This window comes from Penicillium soppii (assembly GCF_028829465.1).
Source record: "Penicillium soppii strain IBT 18220 chromosome Unknown utg000004l, whole genome shotgun sequence".
In the NCBI taxonomy this organism is placed as follows: Eukaryota; Fungi; Ascomycota; class Eurotiomycetes; order Eurotiales; family Aspergillaceae; genus Penicillium; species Penicillium soppii.
In genome coordinates, this window is record NW_026643234.1 from 5,153,526 (window position 1) to 5,169,908 (window position 16,383).

The window sequence follows — 16,383 nt, forward strand, 5'->3', positions numbered from 1 at the left end:
CTGTCAAAGTGCTAGCTAGGTACTCCTCTTTAGCCTGGATAGGTTTCCATGCTCTCTGGCTGATCAAAACATTTCAAATAGCTAATCTGGTGACCTCTTCCAAGAGGTAGATGTCACATTCCTTGATATAGCGACCCAGTCTCGAGGTTGGCTCTGCCTCGGCCATAAATTTCTCCGCCTTCGCAACTGATGTCCATTAGTATTGAAGGCCGTCTTCAATCTCATTGTCAGTCAAGCTAGGAGCCCCACTGTTATCGACTAGATCTGCGCAATAGCAGAAAGAAATTCGGCGGAGATCGCCGCGGAACTCCTCTGTGAAGCAACACAGCCGCCATCCCGGATATTGATCAGGGCTCCGGTTTCCTCTTGCATCTCACGCTGGGCCGCAACGTGGTGCTTCTCACTGGATCGATGCCACCTCCAGGGAGTTTGTAGTAGTTGTCCCGCTTAGCATGGATGATGACGATCTTGCCAGCGGCATCGAATGCAACCACACGAATGACGTGACGATCAACATAGTTGACTCCTTCTTCTTTGGCGCCGATGACCTCTGGGTTGCCCATTTTGTAGGTTGCGATCTGCATGAAGTTGATGTGTAGTTTGACAAATTTTGATGATAATGTTGTAACAGGGTATGAAATAGAGAGTCGCACCTTAGCTGTCCTGTATTGCATGTAAACAGTGAATTTGCATTCTTTTTTCACGATTGAGGAGTGCGAGGAAATGGAGGAAATGTGAGGGGAATGTGCTCGAGCAGAAGAGAATCCCGCGGGTTCTTTGCCAACTACATAAACCCTCTTCCCGCTCGCGCTTTGTTGGCTGTTTAGCTCAGTTGACAAGGAAGAGCTGCAGGTTGAATGTGCCATAACTCATCAGCCAATCACATACTGTACCTATCCCAGGCAGTCGCCTATATATGTAGTTACATATGTATCTGCTCCGTACTCCGTACACGTGGAAAAACTCGAAGATTTCTCCCTTTTTCGTCTTTTCTGGTTTGGTTCCTAGGATTCAAATTCCTTCAGGATGCAATCTGTCTGATTCACCAGTTATTAGCTAAGAAATGCAGTACAAGTCTTGAAATGGCCCATTTTTCAGTGTATAACGTCGTGTGGAGTCAAAAGGCGGAATCCCCCGCATCTGTCGCCTCCACACTTTCTCTCTCTTCACATCCCCCTTGTCGGTTATAAGCCCTGTAACTTGAATAAAATGCATCTTGCTTGATCATGAATACCATACAGACATACTCCGCCCCAGAAAATTGGAATAAATCACCCTTGGTGGACGATCCCAATGATGATCGGCCGCGGAAGAAGCGCCGCAAATACATCGCCAAAGCCTGGTCAGTTTGTAAATCTTGTTGAGACAACCTGCTAACACCTTGAAGCAATGAATGCAAACGTCGCAAAATAAAATGCAACGGCCAAGCACCTTGTCAACGCTGCGGCCGCCAGAATATCGAATGCATCTACGTGGAGAACTCTCAACAAGATAGCCCCGGGGAACAAGAGTAGGGGATGTTGGCTTGTTCGCATGAATCACCACTAAACTTTCTCCCAGAAATTTCGAGCGGCTTTTTGATCAGATGAGAGTCATGCAGGAACAAATTAGCATTTTGTCTGCGAGTGTTCGCTCAATAGCCGGTAGTGAGCATTCACCTGTCGGTCTTTCCGCCACGGGCAGTTATGGGCTTTTGCCTACTCAACGTTCGCTGCGACGCGTGTCGAGGACCAGAGAGACGCCATTTCAAGGTCCAACGACATCGGCTTTCAGTTTCGACCTCGCCAAATCCAGTTTGCAGCAACGCGGCATTGTCGAACGCGCTGAGGCTGGTGATGAAGGTGATCTGACGCAAGAACCTTCGCCCTTGGCATCTCCATCAGCACAAAACGAAAGAATAGATTCACATCAACCGCTTGATCCACTCTGGGCCCTTCCAAAAACCGAAGCATTGCGGCTTTGTCGAGTATACGAGGAGGAGATGGGCATCATGTACCCGGTCCTGGAACTTTCGGAGCTTTTGGATCAGGTTAATCTGTTATACGGCCCCATGGACCGTGCGCTTGGTCCAGCCCTCCAACCCGATGCAAGAAATGAATTGGACCGTGAAGATATTCATATTCTACGTCTAGTATTTGCTTGTGCCTTGACGGCAGAAGCCAGCGGTCGGAGTGAACAGGCCATTACGCTGTTTGACAGCGTGCGGGAAGTCCAAGACAATTGCGTCTGGGGTCCGCCGGAAATCAAGAGCATAATCTTCTTAACACTCGTGGTTTGTCATAAGCTATCAATCTTGAAAGTGAAGTATGCTAATAGTATCAATAGTCAATTTTTTATTTTCAAATGGACGAAGAAACCCTAGCATGGCGCACGATTGGAATTGTCGAGCGCATGTGTCTCGAGAAAGGTCTACATAGGCGGGAAGCATTGAATCAGCCGGCTATTGTGGCTGCGGGAAAAGAACGCGTTTTGCGACTCTTTTGGTCAATCTACATTTTGGATATGCGATGGAGCTTTGGCACAGGCATGCCATTTGCCCTGGAAGACACGGATATCGACCCTTGGTTACCAGAGCCTGCAGAAAAGACTCCATATCTGCGTGTCATGATCCGATACAGCCGTATTGCAGCAAAAGTTTGGAAATTTATTTCGGCTTTCAACAACACGAACGAAATCAAGAAAGATGAGATGAATTATCTGGACTGGCAAGTGTTGCGCTGGGCCCGTGCAATTCCAGACTCGTTACAACTTGAATATCGAAGTTCCGCAGAAGAGGAAACTGCGACAGATGGCTCGCGAAGCATGCGCCGGCTACGAGCGTTGCTTTATCTCCGCGCAAATCAGCTACGAATGTTGATTCATCGTCCAGTACTGCATACAGCGGCACATATCATGCGGTATCCAAGCGAATCGGAGACAGTGGTGGAGATTGCCAAAGACACCATACGATTCATCACCCGCCTGAATGATACATCAGATATTTACCAGTTACAGCAAGTCGCATTCAATTGGTTCCTTGTCTCGGCCGTGGCTGTGTTATTCCTGGCTGTAGCCCAGGCCCCAACGCAATTCAGCGGTTCATGCAAAGAGGAGTTTTTCTGGGCTTTGGATTTAGTGAAAGGGTTTTCCACGCAATCTTATATCTCGCGCCGGCTGTGGAAATCTATTCGAAGCCTTCGCAAGCTTGGCCCCCAACTAGGCCTTGGTGTGCAGAAAAAACGGCTGAATGATCAAACTGGAGTTGAACAAGAACAGTTCAACTCCAATGCTTCGCCCGCTTTAGCGCCGACCGCGAGCAACCATAGCCAGACACCACAGGACGGTGTCCAAATGACACAGGAGTTGATGGAGTGGTTTGAAGCAGTGGGCAATCTGGAGGATCAAATCATGGGGATGGGAACAGGCCCCGTGCCAGATGGAGGTCCTTACCAGCAAATGCCTAATGGTGGTTTCGTGTTTGACTATGGTGAAGAATTGTCGAGTGTGATGAAGGATTGTTTTTAAGTATATAGAACTGTGTGTATATATATAAGATGAGACAATTATAGAAAGAAACGCGATGTTGACGGAATGCGTGGAACGTGAGAGCAACAATACAGCCCAGATGTTGCAAAGGCAGAACTTTCAAGAAAAATTGACGACTTGCCGAGTGTGGCAGTTCACTGTGCTGAATCTGGATTCGGATGAGAAAATGCATAGATTAATCATGTTTTTCTCAGCAGCGCCGGCCACCGTAGCGTCCTCCACCCCCAAAGCCTCCACCGTAGCCGCCTGCATGTCGCCGACCGCCATATCCCCCGTGGCCTCCGTAACCTCCGTAGCCGCCCCCATATGGGGGACCTCCCCATCCGGAACCATGGCCGCCCATTCCGCCCATTCCGCCCATTCCACCATGATGATATCGACGTGGAGGGCCCATTCCACCCATCCCCATTCCATTCATCCCCATACCACCCATGCCCATGGCTGGAAATCGTTGACGTCGTGGGAACGAGAAACATAGACCCATTGCGAGGACCAGGATTTGGATGAATTTGCTTCTGCAGATAGCGCAATGGAATGTTCAAGTAGGTAGGGATTAGAGTGATAGATTTGATTATTGAAAAGAATCAGGTCTTTGAAGAAATTCAAATTATTTCAAATTTGTCGGTGGATTGTGAAACTGAAGCCAGTTCGCCATTATATACGGGCGGAATGGAGTCTTGTGCGTCATCATGTCTTGGACCTTGATGACAACTTGTTTAATTAATAAATATATTTGAAGTCCACCTCTCCATCACCAGTCCGAACTCGTCGAGTCTCTTCGATTTCTCCACTAGCAATTTGATCCTTGATCTTGTTCTCACGTCGCAAGTAAAAGCCAAATCCAGCTACAGCACACTGCGCCACCACGAGAGACCCCAGTGAAAAGGAGTTCCCTAGCACATATGGTGATTTGCGATACACTTGACCAGCAACAATTCCAGCGCAATTTCCCATCGTCTGTTGTAACCCGATCTCGAGAGCGCGGCGGTATTGAGGGGCGATATTCACATTCAACCAGGCGACATTGAGCCCGACGGATGTATAGGTGGTGATACCAATAAGGAAAGTGGCAAAGTATTGAACCGCGGTGTTTTTTACCGTAAGGAGAAGAATATAACCGATAATTCCGAAGATATTCGCCGTGAAGATGTACTGGTGAAAGATTAGCACAGAAACTAAGAATGGATATAGCTCTACTGACCGATGCAAACTTCGAGTACCGATCGGAGCAGAACGCAATGGCAATGAAGACTATTGCCGCCCAGATGTACACAGGAACTGTCAAGACATTGCTCATCAGAGAGTTGTAGCCCATACCACCCAAGATAGTTGGCAGGAAGGTACTGAATCCATAAAGTAAGATATCTTGACAGAACTGAATGACACCGCTGAAGAAGAGTTTGGGGTCACTCAGTGCAATGCGCATCTCTTCCCAGCTGAAATTATCACTTCCCATGTACTTGCGACGCTGTTCGTTGCGCACCCGCATCATCCATCTCTCTTCCTCGGTGAGGAAGTATGCTTCAGCTGGGTTGTTGGGCAAGCCGAACCAAATAAGGATGGCACATAGAGCGCTGAATAGGCCTTCAATGATATATACCCATCTGGTCATTTGTGAGCCATGATCGTTGTTTTAGAAAGATAAGACAAAATACCTCCATCCTGCCTTGCCTCCAATTCCATCCATATGTAGGAGCCCGTATGCCAAAAGCCCACCGACGGCACCAGAAATAGCCGCACAGCTCATCAGATAAGAAACACGCTTTGCCTGCTCCTCTCGGCGATATACCATGGTCAGGTAAAGATTAAGACATGGGAACAGCCCTGCTTCGCAGGCACCCAAGATAAGCCGAGTTGCATATAGTGATCCCACCGATTCAATAAAGCCAGTGAAAATGGTGGTCAGAGACCAAACGATGCAGAGGCCCGTCAGGATATTCCGAGGTGTAAGTTTCTTCATCAAGACTGCCCAAGGTGCCTCAAAAAGAACATATGTCACATAGAAAATTGAGACTGCTGTTGAAAATTGACTGTCTGATGCATTGATATCCTCGGGCATATGAGCGACCTTGACATTACCTGGGATATTGGTCAACGTCACGATTTAATCCATCGGATGTTCAATAATAAATGAAACTTACCAATATTTGATCGGTCCAAAAAGCAAGTCAAATATGTAAACATGATGACAGGAATAAAGGCCGCATCCAGCTTGGCCAGTAGTTTCCTTTCTTTTTGCGGATCTAGCACCACATTCAAAGCCTCACCGGTGGCAGTCTCGTCCCCTAATTCTGCATCATCTTTTTGAAGGGAATTTTTCAACTCCAAGGGAGGATCATGAATAGTGTCGTGTAACATTATAGGTAGTATTGGTAGGTGCGAAAATATCAAGTATCAACGTTGGTTGATCTAGGGATTGGTCTAGTGATTAAACGATATTTAAACGATAACGTAAACGTAAACCTATCTCTATGTACTATGTCATATAACTACATAACTACATGAATTTAGCTGATACCCCCTTATAGAGAGTGGGGCGTCGGGCCGATGAAGCCCTGATAACGCGGGCATTTTAGGGCAGTGATCACCAAGATAGAGGTGCATATACCATTGATTGGTGTTGATTAATACTGATTGCCACCTGGAACCCACTATATAGGCCAATGTTATCTTCAGAACAGATTCTATCTTCAACAGGAAAGTCGATCCCTATATATTGTATGATATTATACATAAATGAAAGGGGTTTGACCTGGTGGAGAGTTTCCCCCAACTTTTTACCCCAGACTCATCGGCATGTGGATCCCGATGTGTGTCTAACCGAGGATATCTTTGCTTTGATATGGAAAAAGGATGAAGAGATGATAGGAAGAAAGGATGATACGAGAAAATACTGTAATAGGTACGCAGTTGAAGATACTCAAAAATTCTAATCTTCTCGAATTGTCTAGTATCCTTTTCATTGCATTTAGACATGGAAAATATACCGGCTTCTCATCATGCCCGACTGCTTTGTCGCCAAAATCAGTTAACAAATACGGCTGGTATTGCTCCGGGCTACTTGCAAGCCAATTTACTTGTATTGCCGGCCAAATATGCTGCGGATTTCCATGACTTATGTCTTCGTAACCCTGTTCCTTGCCCTTTACTGGGTATGACCTCTGTTCCGGGTGACGCAAGTGCTATTCAACCTTCAAAATGTATCCAATCGCAGGATTTCGACATTCGAACGGATTTCCCCAAATATCGAGTTTATTCGGGCGGAAAATTTATCGAGGGCCGTCGTAACTTGTTGGATGTGTGGAGAGAAGATCATGTTGGATTTTTGATCGGGTGTTCATTCTCATTTGAAGATGCTTTGGCCGCAGCAGGCCTGCCACCTCGTCACCACAAGACTGGCACGATAGTTGCGATGTATCGGTCTAACATCCCACTATTACCCGCGGGAATATTCACTGGGGGTCACTGTATTGTTTCCATGCGACCATACCGCCCGGAAGATATCGAGAGAGTGAGAGATATCACACGGGTGTATCGACTGACCCACGGAGAGCCTGTCGCATGGGGATGGGATGGTGCAAAGCAATTGGGGATTGTTGATATCGACAAGCCAGACTTTGGTGAGCCACAGTCATTTGACGAGGGCGAAGTCCCCGTATTTTGGGTCAGTATGCCGCAATCCTTCTCTCAAGCTTGTCTGACTTAATTACCAGGCGTGTGGAGTGACGCCTCAGATAGCTGTTGAAGCTGCAAGTGATAAAATTGAAGGCCTAGTATTTGCCCACGAGCCAGGGCACATGCTCATTACTGATTGGACGGCGGATATTCTACAGAGACTCAAGCTTGGCATTGTTTAGAGTCAAAAAAGTGTTGATTGCGCATGCACCATTCAGAATATCATCAGACTCGCTTTAGATAACCTTAGACAATGTCAATCTCAAAGGCCCCGAATTCTACCTCGACATTATCTCCAATGGCAAAAACTCCGATGACTGGCCCAGTAAAATCATAATCCGTGAGAATAGCAGTGTCCAGGGCTGATACGGACTCCCAATTGCCTCGATCTGCCTGGAAAGAAAATTCCAAAGAGGCCTCAGTATAGTCAATCCTGAAAGACATAGAGTCCTCACACGAAACAGCGTGATTCTCATGTCGCGAGAATGATTTTACTTGATTCAGCCCTCTGAAATCGACTTGTTGGAGATGGAAGTCATAAGATATTGCTAAGAACCGGTGTTCATCTTTATAGAGACATAAGCCTGCTCTAACCGACGTAGAAGCATGTGGATTGAACAGTGTGGTTTTCGCAGTGCCGTGAAGCCTTCGCTGTCGCTGCCCAACGAACGGGATGGATTCATCAGGGCTGGTAAGATCCACCGCATCTGCTTGCAAAGTGATATTCTTACCCCTGATTTGATATAGGTCTAGCTTGGCGTGTCTCACATAAACCCAGGGTGCCGTATGTGAGCCTTCAGATTCAAGTAGAAGGGGTTGTGGCCCAGGAGAGCTATCGGCCGTTGGGGGCTCAATCGTCGGCCACTCATTGTCAGGCCAGGTCACCTCCGTTAAAAAGGTCTCCCGGCCCATGATCGAGCGGCCTTCTTTGAAACGAACTCCCAATAACACTGCCCACCATACCCCGGCTTCATCTTGGAAGAGATCGCCGTGTCCAGTATTTTGGACATATCGATCGGTGCCGCTCGCCGTATACAATGGGTTGTTGTCATAGTGCTCATATGGACCCCAAATGCTTTTTGATCGGGCCATACTCAGCATATGAAACCTAAATGTACCTCCTTCGGCACACATAAGATAGTACCATTCATCTTTCTTGTAAATATGTGGACCTTCTGTATATCCCCTTTTCCAGCCCTCCCAAATAAGGGCGGGCTCTGTGATCATTTTTCCGGTCTCGATGTCGATTTCGACGTTGTAAATATGAAACTCAGGCCCTGTCTTACACAATTGAACATAAGTATGTCCATCTTCGAAAAAGAGAGACGGATCTATTCCAGGGAAGTCGAAAATAACTGGGTCCGACCAGCTACCTGAGCGAATATCGGTTGTGTGGAGAATAAATTGCTCACTTCGCTCATCGCCTGGCAAATTAGAATGCCCGTGAATGACATTCGTGCAGATTATGTAGGTGATACCATTATGATGTCGGATAGTGGGAGCGTAAAGTCCTCCTGTTGCTGCCATTGTTGTTCCATCGTCCCATGGCGCGAGGAATGTGGTTGCTCGGCCTAGTGATAGTTGTGATGGCCTGTTCACGGCATTACCTTTAACGCGTTAGAGCCCACAATTAATGTTTTCATCCAACAAGTCTCACCGATATGGGTCCATGAAATCAAATCATCTGACATATAAATGGGCAGCCCCGGAAAGAGGTGGAAGCTCGAGTTTACTAGAAAGAATGTGCCATCGATCAGGCAGATTGAAGGGTCGGGGGAAAATCCAGGAATGATCGGGTTCAAGTGAGCAGCCATGATTGCGAGTGGGCGGACCACTGCTTTTGTTGTCAATATGATAAACCAAAGAAGATGAAAGAAAAAAGTAATTGGATTTTCCTGAACTGCAGAGACTGGAAAAAGACGATAAGGAGGAGGGAGAAAAGAGGAAGAGAGACGAAATACCTAGAGAGATCTCTGTTCAGATAAGATGATCCGATCCAAAAAAAAATTGTTCCTAGAGGTTGACAAGGAATTGAAAGTAATTGTCAGACAGACGACTTTATGTGGCGCGAGGATTTAACCGGTTGGGACACGGCGTGGCACCCCGATAGCATAACGCGAACAAATAACAAACAATCACCCCGCGTTTGCTTATCTTATTAGGCTGATTGAAACCTTGAATTGAGAGTAGTTGGAAGTTTTTTGGACCAGTTGTATGGTAATATTGAATCGAGCTTATAGCAGGGACTCAGCCAGTATATATCAAGCCTACCGCCCATGTTCTGAATATCAACCAGGCATCTTCTCACAACTAAATTACAAAAGCCTGGCAGCACAAAATGTTCGAAAACTCTGAGACTCTTAAGCCTCCTAAAGGTCACTTTTACTTAGCAGGGAGGCTGTTCCCTCGGGTAAAATGGTGGAAATCCCCTAAGATGCGAGTACTGTACTTTTACATATTTGTTCTGATCATAACTAACACGGCGAATGGGTTTGACAACTCGATGATGTGCGTCTTGCCTTACTAACGAGTGTGGCTGTGGTTTAACTTCAATGCTGACAATATGGATTTAGGAATGGTCTTCAAACATTGTCCTACTGGCAGGACTATTTCGACCACCCCAAAGGTCCCACACTCGGCTTGTTTAACTGTGTCATGAGTGTGGGTGCACTGGCTGGGTTAGTGATTTTGCCATATATGCTTGATCGTCTTGGCCGGAGGATTTGTTTAGTGTTTGGGTCTTTCTTTATGTTGCTAGGTGTCGCACTACAGTCCGGCTCCATCAATTTCTCCATGTTCGTTGGAGCTCGATTTATCCTCGGGTTTGGTGATATAATTGTGATTTGCACTGCGCCTCTCCTTATCACTGAGATCGCCCCCGCGCAGGACAGAGCTATTCTGGTCACTATAGCGGGTGCCACGTACCACTCGGGCGCGTTCATCGCAGCGTGGACAACATATGGAACACTGAAGATCCAAGTGAGTCCAGCTCCTGACTGAGAGAATCAATGCTAACATAATATAGAGCGAATGGTCATGGAGAACCCCAAGCCTGATTCAAGGCGTATTTACATTGATTATGCTGGCAGTTGTGTGGTGGATTCCGGAGAGCCCGCGCTACTATGTCTCTAAAGAGCAGCCAGAAAAGGCCATGAAGATCCTCGCGTACTATCATGCTGATGGAAACGAGAACGATGAGGTAGTTCAATTAGAGTTTACGGAAATCACAACTGCCATCGCGATGGAGAAAAATGCGGAGCATTCGGGATCTTACATGGACTTCCTGAGAACTCCTGGGAACCGAAAGCGACTGCTCATTATTATAACCTTTGGCTTGTTTGCTCAATGGTCAGGTAATGGTCTGGTGTCCTATTATCTGAATCTCATTATGGACAGCATTGGAATCAAAGATGCGAACCGACAATTATTGATCAATGGAGCGTTAACCTCTTTCAACCTTGCCACAAACCTATTTTTCAGCTTCTTCGTTGACAAATGGGGGAGGCGACCCATTATGCTCGTGAGCTCGGCTGGCATGATGGTTGCCTTTGTCGTGTGGACAGCGCTGTCGGCGAAATATGATGCGGATGCAAGCTCGGCGCTTGGATCTGGAGTCTTAGGGATGATTTTCATATATTATCTCTTCTACAACCTGAAGTACGACCTTCACGATAATGATAGCTTCCCAGAGTCTGGGGCCACTGCTGACGGGTCATTTTAGGTCCGGATTGATTGCGAGCTATACTACCGAGATTCTCCCTTATTCGATGCGTGCCAAAGGATACACTATTATGGAGTTTGCCATGTACATCGCGCTGTTTTTCAACCAATATGTCAACCCGATTGCCCTGGAAAACATTCATTGGCGCTACTATATCTTTTACTGCTGCTTCTTGTTTGTGGAAGTCATAGTGATCTGGTTCTTTTACCCCGAGACGCGCTACTTACCACTTGAAGAGATTACGAAGATATTTGACGGAGATGATATTGCAACCGCTGCGAACCTGGAGATGGAAAAGATTGAAGAATATGGAAAAGGCATGACAAGGGCTGTTCATATTGAAGATGCAAGTGCTTGAGCTGGGCAAGATACCGGGGCAAAGGGATAATAAGCACGCAACCGGAGCTGAAGATAGGATCGTGCTGCTTATCAAGTACATGGAGCTAGCACTTTGGTTGTCATTTTATTGCCATAATCCAATGTACTTTCCATGTATCCTTCTCCCAGTCTTCCTTCTGGTCAGTTTTCAAGATTACCTGAAGTCTCTTCCTATTCTTGGTTTGATTTTGAATATACTACGACCCAACAATCCGTAGTTACACAATTGAATATCGATGCAGCTGGGTTATTTTGATATCAGTTGTTTCCAGCTTTTTGAACGACTATTTGTGACCAATTTTCACATTTAGAAAGTATCCTCATATATTAAACTGCTACTCGATTAGCCTGAGCCGCTCTAAAAGCATACCGAAATACATAGGCCACGATCAATAATTACCCGTGTTTGCGTTATAAGTCCGCTTTCCCCTGTACCAAGTTTCACATACTCGAGCCTTGAGAAGTGCTTCTGCGGCCCATTCCATGTCTACGACCACAAAATCGGCGTTGAGGCCTGGACGTAGGCTTCCTGTCCAGTCATCGGCGAAAGACGCATAAGCAGCCCCAGTAGTAGCCGCCGCAACTGCAGTAGCAAGAGAGACCGCGTGTTCTGGGTTGATGGTGTCGTTAATTGAGGGATCGAGCGCTGAACGGCGAGTTGTAGCTATATACAGATTTGGCAATGCGAGGTGGTCCGCCGTGGGAGCATCTGTCCCGAAAGCCAAGGTGGCACCGCCATCCACGAACTCTCGATACGCGAAGGCTCGTTTGCATCGCTGTGAGCCGAGCATCTCTGGCCATCCCCCGAATGTCGCAGGATCTAAATGAACCGGCTGAACTGAGGCGACTATCCCCAGATGACCAAGTCTTTTTGCATCTTCGGGCGTTGTGAGTTCTAGATGCTCGATACGATGACGGCAGCTGGGAAGATTTGGAACCTGGGATAAACAATCGATGGTCTGTTGAACTGCTCGGTCCCCAATAGCATGAATTGCACACTGTAAGCCAGCCTTAGCCGCACGGTGTATGGCTGCTGCAAAAGGCTCGACGGGCCATATCGGATCAACAAGAGTGGAAAGATCGCCATAAGGCTGGTGTAATGCAGCTGTGCAGCCATCAACTGTCCCGTCGCAAAGTAGCTTGATGCCGTTGATGCAAAATTCTGGGGATGCGGTGCGGTTGAAAGTTTGATGGAGCGCGATTGCGCGGTCGATTTGGCAGTCGATTTCTGTATTATCCTTCGAGTAACGCACTAGCCAGTGTGCAGAAATGTGCAGTGGGAGCCCACCACACTCTTTGCGGTAGATATTCAGCACATCCCAGTCCTCCTCGCTCATAGCCATATCAACAAGACCAGTATACCCAGCAGACCTGTGTGCGGTAAAGGCAGCCTCGATCGCTCTTGTCCTCTTCTCTGAAGATGTCACGCTATTGAGAAAAGGCCAAACGATGTTGAGCTGGGCTGCTTCATCGAGCAAGCCAGATGCGGTGCCATCTTCACAGCGATGAATCTTACCCCCAGGAGGATCTGACATTGAGTGAACCTCCAGCTCTGCGAGAGCCGCATTGTTGCACCAAGTGGAATGAAGATCCAATGCTTCGATGTATATAGGCCGTGGGTCTAGATCATCTAAAGCTGTGGCGAGAGCCTTTCCATCCGTGACTGATTGCATCCATCCTCGGCACAGGATGCGGGGTTCGGATGGGTATGTAGCCGCATAAGCAGTGATCATCTTCCGAATATCGGAAAGTGATTTGCATGGGAGCAGATCAAGCTTTTGTAGCGACAAACCGAAGTTCAGGATGTGCACATGGCCGTCAATAAAGCCGGGGAGAACGACACGATTTATCAAATCCACAGTTGGCCCTTCTGTTCTAGCTTGGACTACTGTGGGATCATTTTCTGAGCCGGTGTACACGATTCTGTCGCCCTTGATCACCAGGGCAGAGACGAAAGGATCCCCCAAGTCAGGACAGAAGATGCGGCCATTAACAAAGACTGTGGTAGTCATATTGAATCGACGCAAGAGCAGCAAGGACAAAGAAAACACCTGGGCGGGCTTTGTGTTATGGTTGTTGTAACACTGGTGTAATCTGGAAGCGAAAGAGTAGAGTGAGGTGAGAAGAGGAAAGTAGAGACGGAAATAAGACGGCGCAAAATGACACTATTGGTTAGATTGATGGATATTGCAGGCAATCGAAAAAGGTGTCACGTTACGACGAAGGGTGATTTTGTATAACGCAAAACTTCGTCTGACATTTTTTCAATGTTTTGTTGGAGCTTACTATGCTGCAGATCGATCCAAATGAAAAGTGAGATATAGTGTACATATACATACATACATAATGTACAAATTACCACAGTTGCAACTCAAAATACCTATTGTTTTTCCCTTCAACTCTTACGAATCAATAGTCTTATTCCACGTATTTACTATCTTCTCTTTAACTATTTAAGGATGGGAGAATCTAAACCCTGATTCAGAGATAGAGGACAAATTTATCTTAGGTATGTACTTATTGTAAGGGTCACTAATGAGGCTTTTTGAAATTACCTATAAGATAGATAATGGTTTAAAATGTACGGAATGAGATGTGATCGTTTCAATTGACTTTGTGTGCCTTTACATATGTCTAGATGCATAGATATTTGCATGAACACTAAGCCGCTGTGATTGCATTAAGAAGTGTAAGATTTATCGTTCAAAGGTTGGTGTGTAACAATAGGCTTGGATATTGAATGACACTTAAGACAGATATGCTCACATAGTTATTTGCCTTTATGTGAGACACAAGAGGGAAATCAAAATATTACATAGAATAATTGTCGTCTATTAAATAAGTTGGTCCTTTCGACCCCAGAGAGCAATAACGACTTCACAGAAAAAACGTGGAATTTTGTGCTTTTGGCAGATACCAGATTTCAACGGGACTATGTGCCTCCTAAAGGTCCAGGATCATACAGGCCTAGATGGCTGCGGTCATTTTTGAATTGTTGATCTCGATAAATGTGTGGCCGCTAAAATTTTGGGAGAATTTTCTGCTTGTTTGTATCCACTCAGGCAAAGACTTGTTCCTCAATCAAAGGAGCGGCGAAAATGGGTCAACTACTTTTGACCAGGATGTTCTAGGGCTCCAGGCATTTGTAAAGGCTGCCAACGTGGAAACGGTGGATGGGAAGGTCCATATTAACGTTCATGATAGCTAGCCAACAAAACTATAATATTCCAATGATGGAAATTGAGATTTGAAAAAGAGAGAGCCAAAAATATTCATAGAAAGCAGGACTTTTAGGTATTTTGTGCATACATATGCAGATAGGATGTACCTTCCTAAACGGGTGATCATTTAATTTGCTGCCTAAATTCTAAGGCAGAAATTCAGCTGACCTGGCACCGAAACATCTTTCAAGTCTGCTCTCCTGCTCGACTTGCTTTTCTTCTTTTTGACCCCTGTTTTTGTTTCTAGCCTCAAAAATACGCCATAAAAATTCAACTGGCTTATCCCACTTGTTTCGACGTATCATATTCTGCGAAATGAATCTTGGATGAACATCAGGAATCTCAAATCTTATCGCGAGCGCGGGTCATACAAGCCTGATTGGGGTAGCATGGCGGAATTTTAGGAAATGCGAGCACACCACCATATACCCGGGACCCCCATCTCGTCTCCGCTACCGTGCAAGTCGTACAGGAAAGCTCGTCGCAGACCAGCTTACTTACGGACAAAGACCGGTTGTTTGACCTGTATGTCTCCCTTCTGACTTTTTATCGAGTGAAAATCCTCCTAATTATGGCGCCTTATTTGTTGGGCATTATATTGGGAGTCCTTATTATCTGAGGATCTATACTAACAATCATTGAGGCCGTAAGCGAAAGAAGAAATGTGACGAAACCTTCTCGACCTGTCTCAACTGCGCAAAGCAGGGCACAGACTGTGTTTGGCAATCCAACCACAATTCTCGGACGCACGCCAATCATGACTTCGGTAGTCTTCAGACTTATGGACCCGAGCAAGAGGACTTGCAATGCTCTTCCATACCCTCGGAGGGTATTGCTAAATCTTGCCCCAAACTCGGTACTGTAGTAGCCCGAAGCCAGGAGTACGCATGCCGAGAAATACCCACAAGTTCATGTCAGCGGTTGCAATTTGTGCCACCTGGCACCATTGCAAGTCTGGCTCTGGAACAACGCTATTTCGTCAACTTTGGTCATTCGTCAGCTCTCACTTCAGGGAGTGCTCCTCTGTTTGAATTCCTGCGGTCAAAATTCCTACCGCAGCTTATCCGCCCTGCAGCAGATTGTCGCGTGATCGATCTGTTCAGTCAGGAGTCGTTGGCAATGGCAATCAAAGTACCGGCTTGCATGCACGCGCTGCTTGCGTGTTGTGGCGCTGAGATCCCTGCAAAAAGTACACACTTCCAAAGCCTAGCTCGTTTCCATTACACCCAGGCGGTGGCTGCACTACGTAATAATTTGAACCAACAAGGATTAACGACCAACTGGCTGGTAACAATTCATACTGTGCTTATGCTTTGTATCTACGAGGTAGGCCTAGCCTGAGCGAACCTTTCAAGAGCAACAACATCGCTAACAAGAACACAGAGGTCTAAACCATGGGGCCCTGCAAGTGTGACAGTCCATCTGACAGGTGCAGCCCAATTGATCCACCTTGGCTCTCGCAATTGGAAGGCCAGATCCAATGCGTCAGAGATAGAACGCATGATGTACCGCCTTGTTCACGAGGCATTCATCTTTCATGTTGCAACAAGTCTTCCATTTCAATGCCATGAAGCATATTCACCTGATATCGACTCTGCGTTTTCATTGGCAGAGAATCAGCTTGGCCAGTACTTCCATATACTATTGCCAACTCATCCAGATTCTCCAGTTTTGGGAGTCGCGCCTGAACTGTTTCGATTAAGTTTTACGATTTATCGTATTTATCAGAATCGTTCACACGACAGACCCAGTACAGAAGTTTGCATCAACTTGGAGAAAGAGTTAGCATGGTGGGATAGATGGACAGCAACGGCTCTTTCTCACAAACCCGAGAACATTCAACTCGGCGAGCCTAATTGCAAG

General features: G+C 46.4%; 8 protein-coding genes across 8 annotated transcripts; 3 read left to right on the forward strand and 5 right to left on the reverse strand.

Moving 5' to 3' along the window:
• Positions 1-347: 347 nt before the first annotated feature.
• N7529_005384 (uncharacterized protein) lies at positions 348-563 on the reverse strand (the record flags this gene model as incomplete). The annotated part of the gene is made up of 1 exon (XM_057240911.1): positions 348-563. The coding sequence occupies one exon, from the start codon at positions 561-563 to the stop codon at positions 348-350; it is 216 nt and encodes a 71-aa protein (XP_057100206.1).
• A 663-nt stretch (positions 564-1,226) lies between these two features.
• Positions 1,227-3,504, forward strand: N7529_005385 (putative C6 transcription factor; the record flags this gene model as incomplete). The annotated part of the gene is made up of 4 exons (XM_057240912.1): positions 1,227-1,342; positions 1,388-1,510; positions 1,561-2,272; positions 2,326-3,504. The coding sequence occupies 4 exons, from the start codon at positions 1,227-1,229 to the stop codon at positions 3,502-3,504; spliced, it is 2,130 nt and encodes a 709-aa protein (XP_057100207.1).
• A 211-nt stretch (positions 3,505-3,715) lies between these two features.
• On the reverse strand, positions 3,716-4,009 carry N7529_005386 (uncharacterized protein; the record flags this gene model as incomplete). Its single annotated transcript, XM_057240913.1, has 1 exon — positions 3,716-4,009. One exon carries the CDS (start codon positions 4,007-4,009, stop codon positions 3,716-3,718), a length of 294 nt encoding a protein of 97 aa, XP_057100208.1.
• Positions 4,010-4,245: 236 nt separating this feature from the next.
• On the reverse strand, positions 4,246-5,883 carry N7529_005387 (uncharacterized protein; the record flags this gene model as incomplete). Its single annotated transcript, XM_057240914.1, has 4 exons — positions 4,246-4,677; positions 4,727-5,129; positions 5,181-5,604; positions 5,667-5,883. The coding sequence occupies 4 exons, from the start codon at positions 5,881-5,883 to the stop codon at positions 4,246-4,248; spliced, it is 1,476 nt and encodes a 491-aa protein (XP_057100209.1).
• Positions 5,884-6,499: 616 nt separating this feature from the next.
• N7529_005388 (DUF1445 domain protein) lies at positions 6,500-7,382 on the forward strand (the record flags this gene model as incomplete). The annotated part of the gene is made up of 2 exons (XM_057240915.1): positions 6,500-7,189; positions 7,239-7,382. The coding sequence occupies 2 exons, from the start codon at positions 6,500-6,502 to the stop codon at positions 7,380-7,382; spliced, it is 834 nt and encodes a 277-aa protein (XP_057100210.1).
• Positions 7,383-7,446: 64 nt separating this feature from the next.
• Positions 7,447-9,014, reverse strand: N7529_005389 (glycoside hydrolase family 43 protein; the record flags this gene model as incomplete). Its single annotated transcript, XM_057240916.1, has 2 exons — positions 7,447-8,807; positions 8,858-9,014. The coding sequence occupies 2 exons, from the start codon at positions 9,012-9,014 to the stop codon at positions 7,447-7,449; spliced, it is 1,518 nt and encodes a 505-aa protein (XP_057100211.1).
• Positions 9,015-9,538: 524 nt separating this feature from the next.
• On the forward strand, positions 9,539-11,279 carry N7529_005390 (uncharacterized protein; the record flags this gene model as incomplete). The annotated part of the gene is made up of 4 exons (XM_057240917.1): positions 9,539-9,708; positions 9,774-10,179; positions 10,226-10,857; positions 10,922-11,279. 4 exons carry the CDS (start codon positions 9,539-9,541, stop codon positions 11,277-11,279), a joined length of 1,566 nt encoding a protein of 521 aa, XP_057100212.1.
• Positions 11,280-11,688: 409 nt separating this feature from the next.
• On the reverse strand, positions 11,689-13,311 carry N7529_005391 (amidohydrolase; the record flags this gene model as incomplete). The annotated part of the gene is made up of 1 exon (XM_057240918.1): positions 11,689-13,311. One exon carries the CDS (start codon positions 13,309-13,311, stop codon positions 11,689-11,691), a length of 1,623 nt encoding a protein of 540 aa, XP_057100213.1.
• Between the last annotated feature and the right edge of the window lie 3,072 nt (positions 13,312-16,383).